The sequence below is a fragment of the Watersipora subatra genome, chromosome 9 (assembly GCF_963576615.1).
Source record: "Watersipora subatra chromosome 9, tzWatSuba1.1, whole genome shotgun sequence".
NCBI classification, from domain to species: Eukaryota; Metazoa; Bryozoa; class Gymnolaemata; order Cheilostomatida; family Watersiporidae; genus Watersipora; species Watersipora subatra.
In genome coordinates, this window is record NC_088716.1 from 32,997,436 (window position 1) to 33,023,104 (window position 25,669).

A 25,669-nucleotide genomic window follows, 5' to 3' on the forward strand; every position below is an offset into this window, starting at 1 on the left:
CCGCAGCTACTTACGAGGAGAATATATCTGTTTTAGAAAAGGAACAAAAACACCTTTACGAGCACAAATCTTTGGCCAACCGGCAAAACTTTGCAAAAGTAAGCCACGAGGAGAGTTCTGATGATTACTTCCTTACCAGTCATTTAGTAGCGAGAGAATCGCCTTTAAAATCTACCCAAGACGGTGACAGCGACAGAGCTGCTATTACCAAAATAACTAGTCAGAGAGCACCATTACACGCTAGTATTCACTTATCAAGAGTATCAGTTTAATTTTATTGCTCTAGACAACCGCCATATAGACTAAACTGTTTATATTTACTCCATTTATCGTTTGTAAAATTTTATTTGTATTTGAAATATTTTATTTGTACACTCAAGTTTGTAATAAATTATAATATATCTATACATGAAATAAAATATGTAATTTAATCATGTTTGCTGCAGCGATATCAAGGAGTTGTTGTCGATGAAGGGGTCTAGGTTGACTGGTTGTTTTTCTGCCAATATTCTTGCCTTGATGAATATTACTACTTGTCTCTAGCTTTTGTAATCGAAGTAGGTTGTTTCATTCTCAATCTGCAGTAAACACAAAAAAGAAAACATATTAATAAGTGCAAAAACGTGCTGTGGTGCAGACGTGCAAAAACAATAGCTGAAGTATTTAATGAAAGCGATCAGTTTTTAAACAAAAGAATTAACTAATGCAGTTAATTATGGAAAAATGTATCTGCACTGCAAATCAAATACATACCATAATGTCCAGATCAGAATCATGATCGTCCTCAACTTCGGTATTAGAGATTGATGGAGTTGATTTCAATGTAAAAAGACTAGGAGAGATTTTTTGCGATGACGAAGCCATGCCGAATAATTTGTGAAAACCTTGAATAATTTTGTAAAGTTTGATGCAATGGCAATAAAACTCGAAGCCCGGCGATGATTTTAAAGAAGTTTTGGAACTCGGCTACGTTTAGTACTTCTGCCTAGCGGCTATTTTTGCGATGACGCCATTCTGCATATCTTATGACAACCTTGAATAATTTTGTAAAGAAATGTGATGCATTGGCAATGGTGTTAGCTCAAAGCCCAGGCAATGATTTTAAAAATGTTTTGGAACTCAACTACGGTTAGTATTTATATTAAAAACTAGCCTAGCAGCTAGTTTTTAATTTGATGCAGTAGTTATTCTCCCTGGTGATTAAAAATAGAACTAATTATTTACGGAATTTAATAATTCGCGGAATTGACTGCTCGCGAAATCACGAAATTTTCTAACCAACGAATATTTTCATCCTGTAGGGTATAAAACATAAAATATAAAATCCCTATACCGTAAATATCCTCAGAATAGATTATTCATGCTGTTGGAGCATCTACCGTATTGACAAAAGAAATGCAATGCTTCTTTTAATTTTTTGTTGCAATAAAAATGCGAAAACACATGAATCTGAAATTTTTTGCTCCAAGTGCATATTTGTGGTATGATTGCACACATAGCAATTAAAATGTTTAGTTCTCAGGGTTCCTATCTTCCATCGCAGAAAGGCAAAGGGAAGCAAACTGGATTTTGACATCTACCGTGTCGAAAATGCAACACAATATGAACACTTCACTTCTGCACAGTACTGTTTAAATTCTTATCTCACATCTCCTTTAACACAGCGCTCATGTACTACTTCATGATGGACCTAAGAACATCTCTACGACACAAGAACATTAGGCACCCTGGCAATGTTTAGCATCCGGTGGCCCCACTGACAACCTGTGGCCCCACTGACAACTTGTGGCCCCACTGACAACCTGTAGTTCCACTGACAACTTGTGGCCCCACTGACAACCTGTGGCTCCACTGACAACTTGTGGCCCCACTGACAACCTGTGGCCCTACTGAAAACTTGTGGCCCCACTGACAACCTGTGGCTCCACTGACAACTTGTGGCCCCACTGACAACCTGTGGCTCCACTGACAACTTGTGGCCCTACTGACAACCAGTGGCTCCACGGACAACTTGTGGCCCCACTGACAACCTGTGGCTCCACTGACAACTTGTGGCCCCACTGACAACCTGTGGTGCCACTGACAATATGCCTAGTGGCATGTAAACTCTTCAGCTACGAAACATGTTAATACGTCCTCCTCATTTCTACGATCAAAACCACAACTTCGAAGCCAAAAATTCAGAACGTGTAACACTAGAGAATGTGTCAGTCAGGGAATTCATGATCATGTGCATTACTGTGAATTATTGAGACAAGTGAAAGCAAGTGATCAATCTGGCAATTCCAACCTGGTTTTTAACTATACAATAGACACTCCTATAATGTGTAACTCCTATAAAGTAAATTCCATATAACGTTAAGAATTGATGTTAAATTTTTGCTTTGTACTACGCAAAAAATTCCATACAACGTAGTAAAGTGTCAAGTCGGTGCACGTTCTTAAATTCAAAATTAATAACAGGAATATCGTTTTCACTCATTCCGTACTTGGGCGAGAAAACGACATACTGTAAAATATTTAATTGAATGCCACCTCTATTTGAATGCCACCTCTATTTGAACGCCACCTCTATTTGAATGCCACCTCCATTTGAACGCCACCTCTATTTGACCGCCACTATGAGAGAAGCGTTGAAAAATAAAGTGGCACCCTCTACTTGAATTCCACATCCATTTAACCGCCACTTTGGCAAGCTTTGATCTTTATGAACCCATAATATCAAGTGATCAGTAGAAAAGTGTCAGCCAAATCGTATTAATAATGAATCATTTACATCAATAACAATCAATTTTTTCATTACCGACCTGCAAAGCTTTTCGCCTTTTTTGTTAAAACTTTAAAAGCAACACCATAGAAATAATTAATAACTGTCTCAGGCTAATTGTAGTTCCTTGTTTCACGCAGCCTTGATACTTCCAAGTATTAACTTAAGTATTAAGTATATTAACGAAGTATTACTCTTCTTACTTTATTGTAAAATTATCGCAATCATGGACCAAAAACCGAGTGAGAGTGATAAGAACAAGGAGGAAAGTTGTCAATACAACCAATAATACTACAGTTACAGTGCAGCCAATAAATTAAAACGCTAAGCACAGTTTTTCAACTTTTTCAAGGGCCTAAAGAGGATGTTTGGAAAGATCTTGGAATGGATTAGGCAATCTACATGCATTTCTTCAATCGTATAACGTAAAGTTCCTATAATGTAAAACGTCCCTGGAATGGATTATTTACGTTGTAAGAGCGTCTACTGTATCAGTTCTTTCCCGAAGGTATGTGGGTGCCGAAAGGCAAATGCATCCATAAATTCATGTACAAACAACAAATGAACAGAAACAGGAATTTATGTTTGGAGAGCTTTGAGCACATCACGGCTACCTTCAAGGAGCTCTATCTGCTGATGAACGAGAAGCTGGTCAATCTGTGTGAGGTATTCGAGGCCGGGAGGGCACCCAGGGATGGCCTCAGGTCTAGCCATCCATTGTTGCTGTTGGCCTGCTGGAGGCTGACCTACAACACAAAGAAAAGGACTTGCATGTTCATGCTTATCTTGTTACTACATAACAATAACATACGCACTGTAAATGTAAACATGTTGTAATGAGCAAGGAATGGCGTGTAAATGTAACTTGCTTCGACTTGTTATTGTAATGTTATTGTAAAATTATTGCAATTGTGGTCTATAAAACCAGTAGAGTGGATCAGAAAAATGAGAAAAATTGTCGATGCAAACAAAAAAAACTGCAGTTACGGTATAGCAAACGGAATGAGAAATTAAGTATAGTTTTTCCTTTTTGTATGTCCAAAGATGTGAGTTTGAAAAGATCTTTGGAATGGGTTGTGCAATTTACAATTCTAGAACAGACTATTTACGTTGTAGGAGCGCCTACTGTATAATTGACAGGAAATCCATTTCAATGCCTTCTGCTAACACAGTAAAACAGTTATTTCCATTATATAATGATTTCGGCGAAGATTGGACATTTCGAATTGGAAAAAAAGTTTCAAGGCAAGTTTATAAAATCAGGGTTTGCATGCATATTACCGAATGTTATATTTTTCAGAGGCTCAACAGAAACAGTAAGGATCTTATGTAAGGTGGAACAGTTGGCATAAGGATCTTGTGTAAGATGGAACAGTTGACATAAGGATCTCGTGTAAGGTGGAACAGTTGACATAAGGATCTTGTGTAAGGTGAAACAGTTGGCATAAGGATCTTGTGTAAGATGGAACAGTTGGCATAAGGATCTTGTGTAAGGTGGACAGTTTACATAAGGATCTTGTGTAAGGTGGAACAGTTGGCATAAGGATCTCGTGTAAAGTGGAACAGTTGACATAAGGATCTTGTGTAAGGTGAAACAGTTGGCATAAGGATCTTGTGTAAGATGGAACAGTTGGCATAAGGATCTTGTGTAAGGTGGAACAGTTTACATAAGGATCTTGTGTAAGGTGAAACAGTTGGCATAAGGATCTTGTGTAAGGTGGAACAGTTGGCATAAGGATCTTGTGTAAGGTGGAACAGTTGGCATAAGGATCTTGTGTCAGGTGGAACAGTTGGCATAAGGATCTTGTGTAAGGTAGAACAGTTTTCATGAGAATCTTGTGTAAGATGGAACAGTTGGCATAAGGATTTTGTGTAAGGTAGAACAGTTGACATAAGGATCTTGTGTAAAGTAGAACAGTTGGCATAAGGATCTTGTGTAAGGTGGAACAGTTGGCATAAGGATCTTGTGTAAGGTGGAACAGTTGGCATAAGGATCTTGTGTAAGATGGAACAGTTGGCATAAGGATCTTGGTTAAGGTAGAACAGTTGGCATAAGGATCTTGTGTAAAGTAGAACAGTTGGCATAAGGATCTTGTGTAAGGTGAAACAGTTGGCATAAGGATCTTGCGTAAGGTGGAACAGTTGGCATAAGGATCTTGTGTAAGGTGGAACAGTTGGCATAAGGATCTTGTGTCAGGTGGAACAGTTGGCATAAGGATCTTGTGTAAGGTAGAACAGTTTTCATGAGAATCTTGTGTAAGATGGAACAGTTGGCATAAGGATTTTGTGTAAGGTAGAACAGTTGACATAAGGATCTTGTGTAAAGTAGAACAGTTGGCATAAGGATCTTGTGTAAGGTGGAACAGTTGGCATAAGGATCTTGTGTAAGGTGGAACAGTTGGCATAAGGATCTTGTGTAAGATGGAACAGTTGGCATAAGGATCTTGGTTAAGGTAGAACAGTTGGCATAAGGATTTTGTGTAAGGTGGAACAGTTGGCATAAGGATATTGCGTAAGGTGGAACAGTTGGCATAAAGATCTTGTGTAAGATGGAACAGTTGGCATAAGGATATTGCGTAAGGTGGAACAGTTGGCATAAGGATCTTGTGTAAGATGGAACGGTTGGCATAAGGATCTTGGTTAAGGTAGAACAGTTGGCATAAGGATCTTGTGTAAAGTAGAACAGTTGGCATAAGGATCTTGTGTAAGGTGAAACAGTTGGCATAAGGATCTTGCGTAAGGTGGAACAGTTGGCATAAGGATCTTGTGTAAGGTGGAACAGTTGGCATAAGGATCTTGTGTCAGGTGGAACAGTTGGCATAAGGATCTTGTGTAAGGTAGAACAGTTTTCATGAGAATCTTGTGTAAGATGGAACAGTTGGCATAAGGATTTTGTGTAAGGTAGAACAGTTGACATAAGGATCTTGTGTAAAGTAGAACAGTTGGCATAAGGATCTTGTGTAAGGTGGAACAGTTGGCATAAGGATCTTGTGTAAGGTGGAACAGTTGGCATAAGGATCTTGTGTAAGATGGAACAGTTGGCATAAGGATCTTGGTTAAGGTAGAACAGTTGGCATAAGGATCTTGTGTAAGGTGGAACAGTTGGCATAAGGATATTGCGTAAGGTGGAACAGTTGGCATAAAGATCTTGTGTAAGATGGAACAGTTGGCATAAGGATATTGCGTAAGGTGGAACAGTTGGCATAAGGATCTTGTGTAAGGTACAATAGTTGGCATAAGGATCTTGTGTAAGATGGAACAGTTGGCATAAGGATCTGGGTTAAGGTAGAACAGTTGGCATAAGGATCTTGGTTAAGGTAGAACAGTTGGCATAAGGATCTTGTGTAAGGTAGAACAGTTGGCATAAGGATCTTGTGTAAGGTGGAACAGTTGGCATAAGCATCTTGTGTAAGGTGGAGCAGTTGGCATAAGGATCTGGTGTAAGGTGGAACCATAGAGTTATCTCCCCCTAGAGTGATAACTACACGAGCGTTTCCGGTGCCAACAAGGAGCGTTTAGGCCACGCCTCTTTTTTGTGCTAGTCAGTCGTAGTGATTGACTAGATCAATAACATCAGCCATGAGAATGGTTAAACAAGGATCATGAATTCCAGTTGAGATAGTAATTAATGCTCATATTAAAGAAATGATGATTATAGTTTATTACTCTAATATATGCTTATTATTTAAAGCAATTCAATACCTACCAGGGATTGCTAAACATATTATGGAAATGTTTACTTTTTCATTTCCATAAACATAAATATTTCCATAATTTTAGGGAAATGGATATGGAAATTTTATTTTACAAGTATGGAAATGGTATGAAAATGGAAATAATACGGAAATGCTATGGAAATAATATGGAAATGAATTATGGAACTTTTATGGAAATGGAAATAATATGGAAATGAATTATGGAAATGGAAATAATATGGAAATGGAAATACTATGGAAATGAAGTAGGGAAATGGAATTAATATGGAAATGAATTATGGAAATGGAAATGAATTATGGAAATGGAAATAATATGGAAATAAATTATGGAAATGGAATTAATATGGAAATGAATTACGGAAATGGAAATAATATGGAAATGGAAATAATATGGAAATGAATTATGGAAATGGAATTAATATGGAAATGAATTATGGAAATGGAAATAACATGGAAACGGAAATAATATGGAAATGAATTATGGAAATGGAATTAATATGGAAATGAATTATGGAAATGGAAATAATATGGAAATGGAAATAATATGGAAATGGAAATAATATGGAAATGAATTAAGGAAATGGAATTAATATGGAAATGAATTATGGAAATAGAAATAATATGGAAATGGAAATAATATGGAAATGAGTTATGGAAATGGAATTAATATGGAAATGAATTATGGAAATGGAAATAATATGGAAATGGAAATAATATGGAAATGGAAATAATATGGAAATGGAAATAATATGGAAATGAATTATGGAAATGGAATTAATACGGAAATGAATTATGGAACTTTTATGGAAATGGAAATAATATGGAAATGAAGTAGGGAAATGTTATGGAAATAGAAATAATATGGAAATGAATTATGGAAATGGAAATGAATTATGAAAATGGAAATTGTGACATACACGTAATCCCTGATACCTACATGACTTGCCAAGGCACTGAATAGATAGTGAGTGAAAGTGAAGGTAATGCAAGCAGTTACTCATAGATAACATACATAGTCATACTGGGGTTGTATTACATTGGTGTGATGGGAAGCTAATCAACTGCCATCAACTATGAGCTGTACTACCCGGTGTTGCCCGAGTAATAAAAAAGTATTTGGACAGAAAATTTATTTTTATATAACATTTACTATTCTAACTTTTAAACTTCATATCATGAGAAAAATTTTTTAAACAGTTTAAATGAATTAAGTGGAAAAAGAAAACAACTCTAAAGGTTTGCAAGCTTTTTCAAACAACTACAACTTTTAAATTTCATATCATGAAAGAAATGTTCTGTTGAAATAAATTAGGAAAAAAAATAAAACTGTAAATGTGTTTAATTGTAAAATAATTAGCAAGTAATGGCTAAATATAATCTGCTTAGCTATGATTACAATGAAAAATTATTTAATAAATAAGGTAATAAAAAAGTCCATTTTATTTTTATATAATTATAGTTAGTAGAATTAAGTATAATTTGTTTTTATTTAACATATAACAACATTTACCACTTTAACTTTCAAACTACATATTATGAAGTGTTTTGTGTAATTGAAATAAATGAAGAGAAGAGAGAAAATAAAAACAACTGTAAATGTTTTCAAGCTTTTTCAAACAACTACCACTTTTAAACTTCATATCATGAAAGAAGTTTTTTGTTAAAATGAATTAAGAAGAAAAATGAAACTGCAAATGTGTATAAATGTAAAATAATTAGCAAGTAATGCTAAATAGATATGATTTAGCTATGATTACAATAAAAAATTATTGTAATTATAGCTAATTTTTATTACTTTATTTAATAAATAAAGTAATAAAAAGTCTATTTTATTTTTAAATAATTATAATTTAGTATAATTAAGTATAATTTATTTTTATCTAACATATAACAACATTAGCCACTCTAACTTTCAAACTTTTTGCTTGCTTACATCAAGCAAAGATGTCCACTAACTAGTGGACATCTTTGCTTCAAGCTAGTCTATGTATTTGATTGATATGTATTGAAATCTAAGATTACATGCACGGGCTGTTTGTGAACTGAGGTGACAATGAATCACTCTATCACCATACAATGTCAATACTTTCAGTTGATGACAGTCAATTAGCTTCCCATCACACCAATGTAATACAACCCCAGTATGACTATCTATCTCATCTATGAATAACCAATGATATACAGCTCCTCATGTGTGGGGGCTGTATATCATTGGAGTAACTGATTGCATTAACTCACTTACTTAACACCATCTATTCAGTGCCTTTGCAATGCATGTAGGTACTGAATTGCTTTAAATAATAAGAATATATTAGAGTAATAAACTATAATCATCATTTCTTTAATATGAGCAATAATTACTATCTTAACTGGAAATTCATGATCATTCTCATGGCTGACGTTATTGCTCTGTCGATCACTACGATTGACTAGCACAAAAAAGGGGCGTGGCCTAAACGCTCCTTGTTGGCACTGGAAACGCTCGTGTTGTTGAATGCACAGTTATCACTCTAGGGGGAGATAACTCTATGGGTGGAACAGTTGGCAAGGCTGGTATAGGTCAATTAGCTGACTAATGCAAAATTTAGCGTTTGCTTTTTAAAGGATTCTTTCCAAAACATAAAATCTCGATATTTGTTGGTAGCGTTATGACACTTCGAGAGATTGACATGTTTAATTGATTCCATGACATCTCATTCTAACTGCGGCTGCCATATCAGAGTAATGTCAAGGTCGCTACAAAGAATCGGCAAAATCTGAAAATGCGTAGTGTGTTTTGCGTAATTCAATTTAGTACTTTCAAGTTCTATCATGAATAGAAACATTTATTGCTAACACCTATTGCTATCCTCTGTTGACAACATTTATTGCTATCTTCTTTTGATAGCATCTATTGCTACCATCGATTGATAACATCTATTGATAAAATCTATCGCTAACATCAATCCCTATCATTTATCGCTATGTCCATCGCTAACATCCATCGTTAATACCTATCGCTATGTCCATCGGCAACATCCATCGCCAACACCTATCGCCAACACCCATCACTGACATCCATCGCTAACATCTATCGCTAACATCTACTGTAGAATGGAATTTAATTACGCTGAAAATTTCAACATTTTTGCCACAATTTACCTTGTTTTTATATTAACGTATTTTGATTCTAACGATCAGCGGTGTTGTGTATATTAATTTCAACGCTTTCCCAAACACTCAACTGCTGCTAATAATTGCTGAACATCTTTCTTACAGTAATTACAAGTTGTATACAAATACATACATGATACAGCTGCTAGTAGTACTACAGCTACAGATACTAGCACAGTGTGTAGTTATTATGACTTCCTCTTTTCCTTTTTTATTAGTGTTATTTATCAGAGCTAACTCTTTCTCTATTGCCTCATCTTCAGAATCATTACAAGTTATTGAAGAGAAGTCAGTAGTGAATCCAAACCTTTCCAGAGCCATGCTGCTTGTGTAGTACTGTGAGTGTCAGTGTGTCTTATTTTCTTTCAACACGGTGTTCACTGCATTGATTGATGTCCCCAACAAACAATAACGCTACTAATGCGTGTGAATTGACATCAAGTTCCTATCATTATAAATCATTATTAATGAGAAATTAATCATAATTAATTGCAAAATAATAACGTAGTAAATTTTGACAGTCAAATTATTTTGTTGGTTTATATTTTAACGATGCTATAGTGGTCATTAAAAACGTTAAAATAAATGTCGTTATAAAATTCCCTTCTACAGTATCGCTAACATGTATCGCTAACATGAATCGCCAACACCTATCGCCAACATCCATCGCTAACATCATCTATTGTTAACATCCATGGCTAATATCCATCTCTAACATCTATCGCTGACATCTATCGCTAACATCCATCACTAGCATATATCGATAACATCTATTGCCAATATCCATTGTTAACATCTATCACTAACATATATTGCGAATCAGCCGATTCATTGTCTCAGACGATACTGTCAATTTTAGCAGAGTTCTAGGGAAACATTAGGGTGGCGACTTTCTTCCATGAGTAAACTCTCTAGACCAGGGGTTCCCAACTTTTTCATTCAGTTCCCCCTTCTGCCTTTTCATAAATTTGATTCCCCTGCACTTTTAACTCACATGACTAAAAACAACTGATACAAATTATAATCCCATTTTATTGTACATATCATTCTAAACATATAACAACATATATTATAAATCTTTATACAGCACGCATACAACACACAATACATGACCTTCAGCATTGCGGTGAATTGGTTACGACTAGGTTAACTTACTATCCAATCAAAATCAGGATGGATGTATTCACATATATCTGGGTTCTGACTAGTAGCTCATTATTAGCAACTAGTGTTATAGATAAAACCATAATGTTAAAGATGTGGTTGCGTGAAAAAGGTCGATTTAATGAAATTAATACCAATAACAGGCTAAAACATCAGCTACAATTGGATGTCATTTCTTTCTTTGTAGACTAACACTGTCCAGAAATATATGCATTTGAATGAGGCCATCTTTTAAAAAGCTCAGATTCGAGTGGGTGCTTCATTCGTGACGTAACTAGTGATAACTAGTGGCATCATGCGGGCGGGGCTTTTGGGGGCTGTGTATTATTAGTGTGGGTAGCGACGGAACTGTGCCGATACAAAGACCTTATTCTGCATAGTTTGCTTGACATCATTACCGTAGACCGGTAGAATTGGTAGTCGGTACTAAGATGTTTATACAGCATTTAGAAGAAGCTAATATGACAAGTTTTTAATTTCCCTTATTTGAGGCATTTGAGACATTGGTAATAATATATCTGTAGCTGGATTTAAAATTTTATTCTAGCCAACATGAGCAAATACAAGATAAAATATATGCCAATAGAGCCGTGTAGGACTAGACTTTTATCGCAATAGCTGATGTGAATACGAGAGATAAAGACAGGTTGTATCACGCGTTACATCATTTTGGGCAAGTCTGGGCATGCTTTTTTGGACTGAGCGTTTTTACCGCAATCAATTTTTTTTATTTTAATCTTCAAATATCTTGACAATGAGATCGCCTAACACAACAAGCAACATATCAACTGATAGACAAAGAAAAATACTTTATTTTAAAATCAACTCAAATTTGACGCAACAACCTCTTTAAATGATGAAATCCAAACTAGCATGACACTGCAGGACATAAATTAAAAATTTAACAAATCAGACATCTCTCTGCTTCCCCCTTATATATATATATATTAGAAATTCCCCCTAGGGGGGAATTCATCCCTGGTTGGGAACTCCTGCTCTAGACATTACTTATCCATCACATTTTATTGATTTATGCTGATGTCAGCACAGTGCATGTTTTTAGAGATCCCAATATACTGCCCTTTGATCAAAGTTGTGTCAAGAACAGCAGCTGATAGAGACAAACATTTCTAGCTTACAGTCCTGCACGCAAGCTGACGGTCCACCTCAAACTCTAAAACTAACTGAGCTCAGACTAGCTAGTCCTAGAGTCTGGGTATGAAACACAATGTACAAAGCCTATCTATTGTGCATAGGGAAGGGCAGTAGCAGCGTTAGCAGAGAGAGAGAGGTCTTGGCAAACCATGTGCAGATAGCTTACTTCAATATAAATGCAATTTCATCATGAACATACAGAATTTGGGCTATTGGCTGAACAATACGCTGTCACGAGAAGCTCTACTGCTTGAGCATGTCTCTGAATCATCTATTGCATGGTACCAAAATCGATTAAACAAAGCAATTGTGGTTATAGCATAGGATATCAATTGAATGATTGTATTTCCATGACGTAACAGTAGGTAAATAATGGTAACTAAGTATATCTTGTGTTACAATGTATGTGCATGTTTGACAGCACGTATTTAATCAGCTCTCACAATGCTGTTAAGCTGCATTGACAAGATCATGTACTTATTACGTAGTTACTAACTACATTAGATGCAGAGTGAATGGCAACAGACACTCATTGGCCCACATGAATGCTACGTCCTATAGACGACCTCTACATACACATTTAGCATTAGCGTGTTTAATTTATTGTTCATGCATTAGCCAATAGTCAAGCGGTTGATATTTAGTGCGGCTCTCCTGCTGCAGGTGCTACGGTGATAAAGCCCAAGTATCCATGGCTGCGCACAAACTTTATGTCTTTCTGTCAGCCAATGACTTGCGCTTTAGAATGCTGCAATTCGTCAGAAGCACCTACGTTTATGGTCTAAAATGTACTCAATTTAATACAACTCCTTCAGATGGCAGTTATTGATTCTGTCATTCAAATTGTACTTAATAAATATTTGATATAAAACAAAAATATGCATGTGCTAGAACTACTTAGTCGGTAACAAAGCACATCGTGTAAACTGACTAGACCTGACATAAAGCACATCGTGTAAACTGACTAGACCTGAGTCGCTATCAACACTGACAATTCAAGCTCTAGTTGACCACAAAGCTGCATTGAGACACTCAAAATGAGAGACATGTTTCAGTTGACAAAACCAAGACCGCCAAGCATCTCAGTAACACAGCGTTGCTGTCTACACTAGAGATGTATAAGGACCGTACCACCAAAATGCTAGTGTCTCCAATTGTTAGTGAGTCACCAACAAGCGAGTGTAAACATAACTGAAGCCAGTTATAACATCTCCATAGTTTCACATAGGCCAAATGCAGTATTTTATAAACTTCAGCGATGATAGACGCTAACATCTCTCTCCATTTATGATCGGAGTTGGAGAGGCAAGGCGATTATACAGAAACCCTATCGACTATCAACTATCAACTAGCCTGAATCACCTAAGGGAGTGTTGTGGCAACCTTATTGGAATCCTCACTCAATCTTTCAAGGCTGTTGAAAGCGCTAATCGATATGTCAATATGGAGGAGACATATCGGTGTTTGCCATGTAAACAACCTAAGGCTGATCCCCAAGGAGCTGCATAGAAACGTAAACTGCATTATCTGATAAAGGCCTAAGTTGTTCCTAAGTTGTTCGCGTCAACCACAGATCCACATCCACGGATGTTTTAAGAGTCTACTGACAGTGCTAACGACATAAGCATGTAAATAGCTGAGAAGTAACTAGCAACTCAGCAGTGAGAAGGATCGAGCAGTGAGAACACAATCACCGCTAACATTTTTCATCTCTATAGCTTTACTAAGAAGGTCCTGACTTAATATTTATAATAATATTTATACGGCTGGCTGGTATACCGCTAGTCACTCAGACAGTTCTTGTCTAACTCTTAATTACATGGAACCTTTTTGTTTGCCTTTTTACTCTGATGCCGGTTGGGTGTGGCAGTGTTGGGTGTGGCAGGTGTTTACATAGCTATAATTACCATGATCAACATTAGCTGGTCAAACCTCACAACTGATCAGGCCAACAAACCATGCTGAATGATGTTAATTAGTCCCGAGGAGAGTACAACATATTATCATAAAGTTGTCTGCCCTGTAAGAAATGTCTTGAAATGGATAGACATACAGTCAAACATGGATAACTCGAACTTCACGGGACCGAGCGAAAGTGTTCGAATTATCAGAGCGTTCAAGTTATCAGAGCATTGTCACAAGTCCATATATTTACTTATTTATTAGTAGATACATGTACATATACAAACTATAATATAAATCAAAAGCACAAATGGCTTGTTTCAAATTAAATGCTTCTAATGTAAAGTTTAAAACGTTTTTATCAAAAAGTATAGAGATTTTTCTATCACTTGAGATTGGTTTGTTGTTTAAGGTGATGTTATTGCCAGGACGTTTTTTAGATTGACATTGGCAAAACTTGATCGTTGTTGAAATGCTCAAAAGAAAAGACATCTTTTTCTTTTGAGCGTTTTACCCACGATCAATTCTGCCGATTTTTCTTGAAGTTTATGCAAAGATTACCTCGCTTTACCTTGCTTCCGAAGGGCGATCGCTAAGCGGATGTTTGGTATAAATCAAATTTCATCAAACCTTGAGAAAAGTCGTTGACAAAAATATTTTGCCGATGGTGGTAATAACGATGCTCATGAATTACGAAAAGTTGAAGTTTACATCTATGGCTTGGAAAAAAGTGATTTTCTAAAGCGATAACAACCGTTTCGGTAGCCGTTGGGCAAAAAACAGTTCGAATTAACAGTGTTGAGTTCGAGTTATCTATAGCAATTTATCATTACGTGGGAACGGACCAAAGAAACCGTTCGAATTAACCATGTGTTCAAGCTATCCGTGGGCGAGTTATCCATGTTTGACTGTATCTGTAATCACAGTCGTTTTAGCTAAGCGTACAATGTTTACATATTCAAAAGCAGCTGAGGCTGACACTGAGGGTGACGCTGAGGGCGACACTGAGGCTGGAGGCGATGCTGAGGGCGATGCTGAGGGTGACGCTGAGAGCGACGTTGAGGCTGAGGGTGACACTGAGGGTGACGCTGAGGCTGAGGGTGACGCTGCGGCTGATGCTGAGGGTGACGCTGAGGGCAACGCTGAGGCTGAGGGTGACGCTGAGGGCTACGCTGAGGGTGACGGTGACGCTGAGGCTGACGCTGAGGTTGTCCAGATAAGAATGAAGCCAAACAAAAACATTTCCATGAGAGAAAGGGTTTGAAAGAGGGAGAGATAGAGATACAAGTTTTTCATGCTTGTGCCTACTCCATAGGATGACAACAGAATCTTGTTAGAGTTCTACCTCCATTTACCGATGACAGCTGTAATAAAATGCACAAGCACATGAAGGTAAAAAATAATGGTCGAGAAACTGGAGAAAAAGCTAACCTGGTGGGGGTGGTTGACCGTAGCCCGGTTGCGGTTGTCCATAGCCTGGTTGCGGTTGACCATAGCCTGGTTGCGGTTGACCATAGCCTGGTTGTGGTTGTGTATAAGCGGGAGGTTGGCCATAACCAGGTTGTTGCGATTGGTCTACTTTACTCATCTTGACCTTGTGACCTATGACATAGTCCTCTCAATCATATACACTAAGTACTGGAGCACCCTCCATCAAGCATTGTACAACATATTGTCATGTTTGAAAACAATCACGAATACAACCATGAGGCTTGTTGAAGGTATCATTGAAGAAGCTACCTTCGCTATTGTATTATAAAAGTTTATCGATTATTACTGAATTCAGTTTCGCGTAGCAGCTAGTTGCCATGAATTAGATCATATGGCTTATGATTAGCTGACAACCCACGAAATACGTGACCTGTTAGTAACAGATGGCAGTACAAAATGATAAACCCAAAAATTTTGAGATCTACCATAAGGCAGAAAAAAGTTGTGGCATCTTGACAATATAATCCAGGAACAGGCATATATAATTACATCAAGATATTGATTTTTATGGTTGCATTGGGCTAAAACCAGGCCTGTATTTCCCGGGGCGGCTGGCCGGCTGAGCCGCCCCAACTTTTTGGGAATTTTTCACTGCTAAGTACAGTCAAACTCGGCTAACTCGCCCTCGGATAAAATGTAACACTTCATCTCAAACAGATGGTTAACTCAAACGGATTTGTTTGGTCAGTTCCAACGCAATGATAAATTGCTTCAGATAACTCGACCCCAACATCATTTATTCGAAAAGTTATTTGCCCAACGGCTATGGACACGGTTTTTATCGCTGTAGAATATCACTTCATTCCAAGCGTAGAGACAAACATCCAACTTTTAGTAGTTCTTAGGCGTCATTATTATCATCATTAGCGGCAAAATATTCTTGTTAGTGACTCTTAAAAAGGTTTGCAAAAGATCAAGTTTTACCAAACACCCGCTTGGCCATGACCCATCGAAAGCGTAAAAACCTCTGAATGAACTTAAAATAAAATCCGCAAAATTGATCTTTGTTAAAACGCTCAAAAGAAAAAGATGTCTTTTTTCTGAGCGTTTCAACTGCGGTCAAGTTTTGCCTATTTTAATTTAAAAACTTCTCGTCAGTCACATCACCTAAAACAAAACAAATCTCAAAAAATAGAAAAATGTTGATACTTTCCGATAAAAATTTTTAAAACTTCACATGAGAGGCCCTGCTGACCCCCTACATGAGAGAAACCTGTTGGAGGCTTACACCATCCCCTCCACACCTCTAGGTGTTCATAACTAGTCGCCTAACATTAGCCGCCCCAACTTGCAACCAGTGAATACAGGCCTGCAAAAACTAGTTTGTTTAAAATCCTTATTCATGTAAACAACAAGCAGGCTAATATATTACATTACATAGAGATAGCTTTACAGAATAATTGTAGCTCTTCCATTTTTTTATGCATAGACACGGCATACCATAGATGCGGCATACCATAGACCATGCATAGACATGGCATACTATAGATGCGGCATACCATAGATGCGGTACACCATAGATGAATGAGGCATATCATAGATGCGGCACACCATAGATGAGGCATGCTATAGAAGGTTCACTAAGAAAAAAGATGAGCAATGGATCAGTCCAATTCAATGAATTGCATAATCATAAGAGATTGTGGAAAGTTGATGGACATGAGTTTCGTGTTGGCCTTTTGTACAACACAATGGAAATAATACTGTGAAAGGCAATTGATCAACAGTTGCTCTAGCTGACTGTTGAGATATTAATGCTCTAGTTGAAACAATATGGAGAGAGCCTGAGTAGCTAACAATCTCTGAAAGCCATCATTGGATACTCATCAGGCTTCACTAAAGCTAGCTGATGCTAAGATTAAGGAAATGATTTCCTAGGCAGTACCAGTCACCCAACATGCAAGCTGTTATCAAGTCTGTCATTAATAATTTGTAGTTTTCAGGAAAGATGGCGGATGGATGCTAAGAAGTTCTAAGCAAAACAAGTGACAAAAACAAAGCAGAGAGACTACTATGTCCATGTCTATCAAAAAGGAAACGAATTTCAAAAAGGAGACGAATTTCATTATAATGCTGTGGTGGTGAAACCACATGTCAAGGAAAAAGCTTATTGGTGCACCACGACTTTTCTAACATTACCAGAAACTGATAATTTTTCCTAAGCAAACGAATGACCATAGAGAATCAATGATCCTAGAAGCAATTTTAATACCAAACTATTATACACAACATGATGTAGAATGCAAATAACATGATAAATTGCCAAAAGCCGTCCAATAACTCGTCACTGAATGAAAACAGTTGGGTAAGACAGTGCAAAATCAATGACTTCAAGTGATCTGTGTATTCTCATAAAAAAATGTTAAAGTATGATTTAAAGCTGCTACACTGCTGGTGAATATCTTCGAAAATGTCAATGACAATAATGATGATGATATGCTACATAGTGACAAAGAAACGTGTATTTTCAAACAATACTGGCTATTTGTTGAGTAACTACTCAACAAGTTGTTTTGAATGAGGAACTAAAGTGTAATTGAAGATTAGTCACATTGAAGTTGACGGTTAACCCCAAATAGAATTTCTTTGCCAACCATATTGTAATAGCCGTAAGAGCAATTTATGTCATCATGTTTGGTAATGCTACAAAACATGGTTTTCAACAATATAATGGTTTTGAACACGCTACACTTAGATGTGAATAATTCCTGTTTTACTATTATTACAATGGCATTCTTCCAGCCACCGATCTTTCATTTATATTACACACTGTACTAAAAGTTACTAAATAACTGTTAAATAAGTTAAAATAACGTGGGTATACCACACCTGCTCTCAAGAAGGCAGCGCTGAAAAACAACAATAACTAGCTTAAACGACTTGCGGTAACGACGTCTCCCTAACCTCCTCACTCTAATCTAATCTAACTGGGCCGTAGTGCGGTCTACTACAGAAGACGAAACCCGCCTGAGACGGGTTTCGTTTTTTACGACGGACGAAATAGACGTTTCGCAAATAGACTCTTGTACTGTGGCGAAATTACGTGATTAGGGGATTTTTTACGAGCGTATTTTTTGCATTGCGAGCCTAGTTTGTGCGAGCGGGGTGCGAGCCTAGCGAACATAGTTTGTCAAACACGGATCTTTGCTTTTCCTTAGAGTTTCTCATGGAATCTTGTAAAGCTATTAGATAGACTGGTTTGTCAACTGTAATGAATGAAGTTCCCATTATTCTTTATGAATATTGGACCAGCAGTAATAAAGGTCATTAATTGTCATAATAGTAATAATGTCATAATTGTCATTTTATTCAGTTTTGACTATGTTTAGTTTGTGCGCTTTTGCTTAGCTTGAGGGAACTAATTTGGTTGTAGTGAAAGTGTTAAGCTATTGTAAGCAATACTGATATTTACAAGTAAAAGTTGCTTCTTTTCTCTATAAGTCAACAATTAAAATTACTAACCAAATTCTAAAACAGTAATATTGTGGTTATGGCGCTGAAGTAAAATCAGGGCAACCCCCGAACCAGGCCTAGTAGGAGCTGAGGCTTGAATGTGGTAGCTTAGCCCCCCCCCCCCCCCGTCAGTTTAGGTCAGCTCTAAAAAAGATAACGATTTGTGAGTTTCTAACCCGCAGTTCCTAACTCGGTTTGAAAACTGTGCAGCTGTGTTGGCGATTACATGTAATCAGTAATACCATGGACGTAAGAAAATAGTTTTGTATAGTTTTAGAACAAACCTTTGACATCAGTGTTAAACGTCCTGCTCTAGCGAGCAATATTTGTTTCTTTTTTGCATTTCTTAAGCAAGCAGCATCATGGGGCCAGCATCGCGCTGCGCGCATGCAGTCAACTCTTCTTGAAAATTAAGAATGATTACTGGCATTAAAGAATGGTTACTGGTGTTTTGCTGGTGCTGGAGATGCCTAGATTTATTCTAAATACTAGAAATATAAGGTATATATATAAAAGAGTGATAAAAACATAAAGCATTGAAAAAATACCAAAAAGGCTTACTGCTCTTAATAAAATGTTACGCTGCTAAAAATAGATCCTAGACAGATGTTTTATAAACAACTAGGTTCTTGATGACAGTTTGTGTTGCAACAGTGTCTTCTAGTGCAGTCTGTTAAATTTTTAATTGTAATTTTCCTTCGAAATATTGGACTAAATTTTGGATTTTATTTTACTTATTTTAGGTGGTAGATGTGGGCATAAAACTGGCGATTTCCAAGTCGAAATCAACAATCAAGGTATGTCTTTCTGAGCTTGATCTAAAGTTGATGTGACGTGATGCTGTCAAAATATCTCTATTTCATTTGATCAGTTCATCATAGGATTAATTTTATCATATTTGTTGTTACATCAACAAAATATATATTTTATAAACTTATTATGCAACGCTTAACGACGCAGAAAAAATCTTGCCATATTGTATTATTCGTTCACTTTTTTCATCTTTATCAAATTTTTATTTTCAGTTTCATGCTCTACTAATTCATGATAGTCTCACTAACGCATTAGACCAGCCTGCTGACATTGTTATAGTACCAAGACATGATTCTGAGCGAAGTCGCTACTCCCTAATGGTTAGTATTCTTATGCTGCACTTTTATACTAAAAGACTATGTCAAGATATTAATTTTGAGAACAATTAGTGTTGCATGGCTGTGCATAGTTATTATAATTGTTTTAAAAATTTAAAACAGCACATCTTTTATATAGCGTGTAACTTGAATAAGATAACTGTTTTGGAGGCACGGGAATACTTGCTCTGCGTGTATCTATAACATGCAACTTGCATAGCTTTATATACAAGTTGTATATGGTACTCTGTTTGCAGCTGGTAGATAGGAAACTTAGGCAATTCATTTAATGGACTCTCTTTCTTACAAAGGACAACAGACCATTGAAAAAAGGTGAGCATGAAATACTTCACTAGGTTTGTTGGTAAATCTTACAAAAAGCAACAGTTATTGCCTTTGCATTCTAGCATAAATGGTTTAATCCAAAAACTCACTGTTAGTAACAATATTTGCAGGAAGCTTGTTTCTGTTAATAAAAGGTTTGCTGATTATGCTTTGACAGATAGTGAGATGGCGGCTATGCAACAGAAAGGTTGTGTAAGCTGTGGACTGTATGTTATCAAGGTGAAGCTGTGGACTGTATGTTATCAAGGTGAGTTACACTCTCATTCATAGAGGTCTCAAGACTTCAACAATTATCAGTAGGAAACGTCTGGTTGGATTATTTATCTACACATTAACTATTACTAGGGAACCTAGTCCTATTCTGTCAATTTTCAGTGTTAACCACAATGTTTTTTCAGCAAAATTAGTGTGATTCCTTGTAGGGGGTTATGCAATAATCTTGAACTTTCTAGATATTCAGCACATTTTTGTTGTCATAAACTTATTAAAGAATAATTCTAAGAATCTCTATTTTTATAATGTTATTAATATTTTCAGCATGCGCAACGATATGTTGAATCATTTGAGCTAGAAAATAGAAAAGATGGTGATATGTCTTTAAATCCTTCTACATACCATAAAGAATTATTGGCAAGTATAAAGGTATGTGAAACAATAACAATTCCCAGCAGATTTAGCACATCTGTATATCTTGTATGTAAATACAGTCAAACATGGATAACTCGTCCACGGATAGCTCGAACACATGGTTAATTCGAACATTTCCTTTGGTCCGTTCCCACGTAATGATAAATTTCTATAGATAACTCGAACTCAACACTGTTAATTCGAACTGTTTTTTTGCCCAACGGCTACCGAAACGGTTGTTATCGCTTTAGAAAATCACTTTATTCAAAGCCATAGAGGTAAACTTCATCTTTTCGTAATTCATAAGCGTCGTTATTACCACCATCGGCAAAATATTTTTGTCAACGACTTTTCTAAAGGTTTGGTGAAATTTGATTTATACTGCTATACGATGAGTAGCACAGGCTAGCCGGGTCACGCGCGCAAGGATTTTCGCCACGCACATACAAAACAAAAATCGCATGTTGTTTTTGTTTTGTATGTGCGTGGCGAAAATCCTTGAGCGCGTGACCTGGCTAGCCCGTGCTACTTACAATAGGCTAGCCGGGTCACGCGCGCAAGGATTTTCGCCACGCACATACAAAACAAAAATCGCATGTTGTTTTTGTTTTGTATGTGCGTGGCGAAAATCCTTGAGCGCGTGACCTGGCAAGCCCGTGATGAATAGTTTTCCGACGTTGATTCCGTGTTGAATCAACGTCGGAATGTTGAATGTTTAAAACGTCTTAAAAATTGTTGTAATTAAACTTTAACGTTGTCTGAGCTACAAAAAACTATTCATCGTTTGACCTAAACACAGAATACGTGTGTACATTCAATAAGTATCTATTAAAAAAACGTGAGTGATATAGAATGTACGTAAAACCTCGTAAAACTTCTAATTGAACTGCCTCGGAGTGTTGCTCTTAACGAATCCCAGGTAAAGTAAGATAATCTTTGCATAAACTTCAAGAAAAAACGGCAAAATTGATCGTGGGTAAAACCCCAAAAGAAAAAAATGTCTTTTCTTTTGAGCATTTCAACAACGATCAAGTTTTGCCAATGTCAATCTGAAAAACGTCCTGGCAATAACATCACCTCAAACAACAAACCAATCTCAAGTGATAGAAAAATCTCTATACTTTTTCATAAAAACGTTTTAAACTTTACATTAGAAGCATTTAATTTGAAACAAGCCATTTGTGCTTTTGATTTATATTATAGTTTGTATATGTACATGTATCTACTAATAAATAAGTAAATATATGGACTTGTGACAGTGCTCTGATAACTTGAACGCTCTGATAATTCGAACACTTTTGCTCCGGTCCCTTGAAGTTCGAGTTATCCATGTTTGACTGTATATGTTAAGATACTTCCTCACTTATTTGGTTTAATTTTCTCAATCTGAACGAACAACTTTTTAACATTTTTGCACTGAATTTCGTTTTTAGCCAGTTGTCTTTATTTATGTTAAGAAGATGGTCGAGCTTCGGCGGATATCAAGCTCTCTATTGAAGCAGGTAGGTTGAAGATGTAAGCCACATACAGGCTAACAAGTTTTATATTTGTATCATGTTAATACATAAAAATTATTTTACTGTGTTCACCAATCTAGAGCATGAGAATACTATTCTGATATCTTTAAATAGTATAGTGTTGGTATCTACAGACATTACCTGCTTTATATATATCTAATGCATGTTTTTAACCCTTTGGCTACGGCGTGCTTACGGCCGGGAAAATACCAGCGTACAGAGGCAATTACTAGGGCGATTTGAGCCTTCGACATTACTGCATAAAAACTGCAGTCTCTTACATCACAATTCTGGTAGTTACATAAATTAATATGCATAGAAAAGCTGAGAAATTTCTCTACAAGCTGATATTTTTTCTATGTAGATAGCTTGCAAATGCTTTCCAGCAAGTCTCAATTTGTTGAAGCTAATAATTTTTTTTATAGGTCATTTTCAATTGTATTTTCCTAATTGATAAAGGTAATTGACAATGGTGTATAAATAATACTTGCACGGATTCATAGGTTCTCAACAATTTGCAAAAGAAAAAGAAATTGGTCGTCAAAGAACATTGAAAGTGGAGTTATGAGCTCCGATGCATTGTGGGAGCACCACTCGAAATTCTCAGTGCATGACCCGAAAGACCAGCAAAAAATGGAGGCCTGACAATTTCGCGTAAACTTTGCTATAACCTACATACAAATTGGAATAGAGCTATAAATGAATATGCATTCGAAAGCTTAGAAATTTCTCAACAGGCAGCCATTTATTCCCTGCAAATCGCCCCTGCAAATTTATTCGTCTGTGAATATTTCTATCAAAATTGTGATGTGTCAAAGTTGCCACCTTTCTATCATAAAACATCGATAACAAATACATTTTTGGAAGCAATAATTCTGTGAAAATGGTTTATGATAAGCATCTGCACGGTCTCCTATGTTTGCAAGAGTTTGCAAAGAAACTGGTTGTCCAAGTCGTCCTTTCCAGACCAGCAAACTTTCATCTATAGATATGAATTTACCAGGCAGCAAAACAGAATATAACCAGTCGCATATCATGCAAAAACATCTTCTAACTTGAAAAATTTATTGCTAGCAGGCTGTTCAAAATTTTCAGCAAAATGCACAGTAGAAAGTAAACTTGCTTCTATTTTTCTTTCTATTTTTAATTTTATTAAAAATCAGCGTAGATAATAAAGTATTGTGGACCAGTAAGACAACAGAGTAGGCTTTTTGAAAATACTTATATGCAAAACTAAATAAATAACTCGCCAAATATCTTTACCATCAACAGGCTTCGAAGCATCGCAATGTTTTTGGAGGCCATATTTATTCGTTTCGTTAAATATAACATTTATAATGGCCGATGTCATAAAAAGCTTTAAATATTAAAAATACTTACCTGTTTAAAAATTCGAACTTACTCCTGCCAAGCTGTCAGCAAAATAAATTTTTTTGGTTTTAAGTCAGCTCCTCTTTGAAATCCGTAAATACTCCCGGTTTCATCACCTGCCGTTTCACTCTCACTTTCGCAATCCAATTCACCCTGTTGATCTTATTTTTCACTTTCATTGTCATCCCCACCTTCTTCCGACCTGATATCCTCTTTTTCACTTCCAAACCAGTCGATGTCTTTCTCTAAATAAACTTTTTTAGCAGAGCTTGAACAACCGCGTGCGTTTATGATGAATAGATTTCCATAAAAGATCACATCTTTGCAAAGTGTATTGCTTGCACATGCGTATTAGGGATTATTTATAGCCTCAAAACAGTATTAAAAAGCCAATGGATATTGATCAAATTACTAATTTTAAATTTTAATGTTGGTTTTTAATAAATAATATATTTTAAAAAAGGTCTATCGAAGGCCGAATTATTTCGGGATCCGTACGCTGAGACAATGCTCGTATTCCGGGCTTTAACGGATTTCGTAAGCAAAGGGTTAACTAGATCAAAACTTTGTGAAGTAGTCTGTAACGTTTTCTATTTATTTATTTTTGTAATAGCCAAGGAAGAATCCACCAGAGGAGCAGTGAAGTGTTTCACGACAACAGAAGATCATGAAGCTACTAACTGGAATGGCAAGGAGCTTACAGAAAACCCTGTGGAATTTCCTGCTGTCTCACTAGATGCTCGGCTTATGTATTATAAAATCAAGTACCTGAAGCACTATAAAACACACCATGCTAGTTATGGTGTATTTAATGTAGTTCCAGCCGAAGATTACAAACATTGTCGACAGGAGCATATATCTGGAATGTATGATGGTATTCAGATGGTAAATGAGACCATTTTATATTATCTTAAAGAGAGTAGCTCTGACTATCAGGTCATTAGTCGGTAACTTATTAGACTGAGTCCAGCTCTACTAGAAGCTTACGAGTCATGGTGTAAGAAATTGACTCCAGAAGATGACAGTAGTAGGCCATCTCCAGCATATTATGGTATGGAAAAATCCATTACGCATAGCTAAACATATATTTTCCTGTTATGCTTTCCAATGTACACATGTATGCGGATAACTGGCATATCTTCAATATGTTTTTAAACAAAATTTTATTGTTTGTTCACACCAAACTATTATAGTGTATCCCCTGTTATTTGATGCCCTGATCCAGTGGTAACTACTGTTTTATTAACTTTTATGTTGCATACATTTATATAGTTTAGCCATCCTGTATTTCTAGTCAGTTTGTTTGCATTAGCGGAATATGCATCAAGGCAGTGTGTACTCAGCTGTACTCAGTGTGTACTTTTTCATTATACAATTTTGCAATTTGGTGTATTCAACTTTTTCAACGGTTTTTCTATTAAGTGCATATTATATTTCATTGAGATATGCTATGTAAATCTAAATAATATATAACTTTTACACACAACATACAATGATAATACCTTCTCATAACTCTAAGCTTTAGTTTGTAGGAAGTCATAAAACTTTTATTTAGCCAGGCTAATACCTGCTGTTCAAGTCCATGAAGTTGAAATAAAATAACGGTTTTGTAGCCAGGCTAATAGTTGCTGAAGTTAGGTTATAACATGTATTTAATAGAAATATAACTGTTTTGTAGCTAGGCTAATATTTGCTGAAAAGTCAGGTTCCAATATGTATTTAATAGAAATATAACTGTTTTGTAGCTAAGCTAATATTTGCTCAAAAGTCAGGTTCCAATATGTATTTAATAGAAATATAACTTTTGTAGCTAGGCTAATAATTGCTGAAAAGTCAGGTTCCAATACGTATTTAATAGAAATATAACTGTTTTGTAGC

The 25,669-nt window shown here is 36.3% G+C and overlaps 1 protein-coding gene across 1 annotated transcript in view; it reads right to left on the reverse strand.

The window, feature by feature from the left end:
* LOC137404606 (phospholipid scramblase 2-like) overlaps positions 1–18,291 on the reverse strand; it is a 36,769-nt gene extending 18,478 nt beyond the window's left edge. Inside the window, exons 1-3 of the mRNA XM_068090826.1 lie at positions 18,178–18,291; positions 15,289–15,459; positions 3,382–3,513 (exon numbers count right to left, since the gene is read on the reverse strand). Of these exons, the coding sequence (XP_067946927.1) occupies positions 3,382–3,513; positions 15,289–15,445 (289 nt within the window). The 5' untranslated portion in view covers positions 15,446–15,459; positions 18,178–18,291. The remainder of the gene's footprint in view (positions 1–3,381; positions 3,514–15,288; positions 15,460–18,177) is intronic.
* Between the last annotated feature and the right edge of the window lie 7,378 nt (positions 18,292–25,669).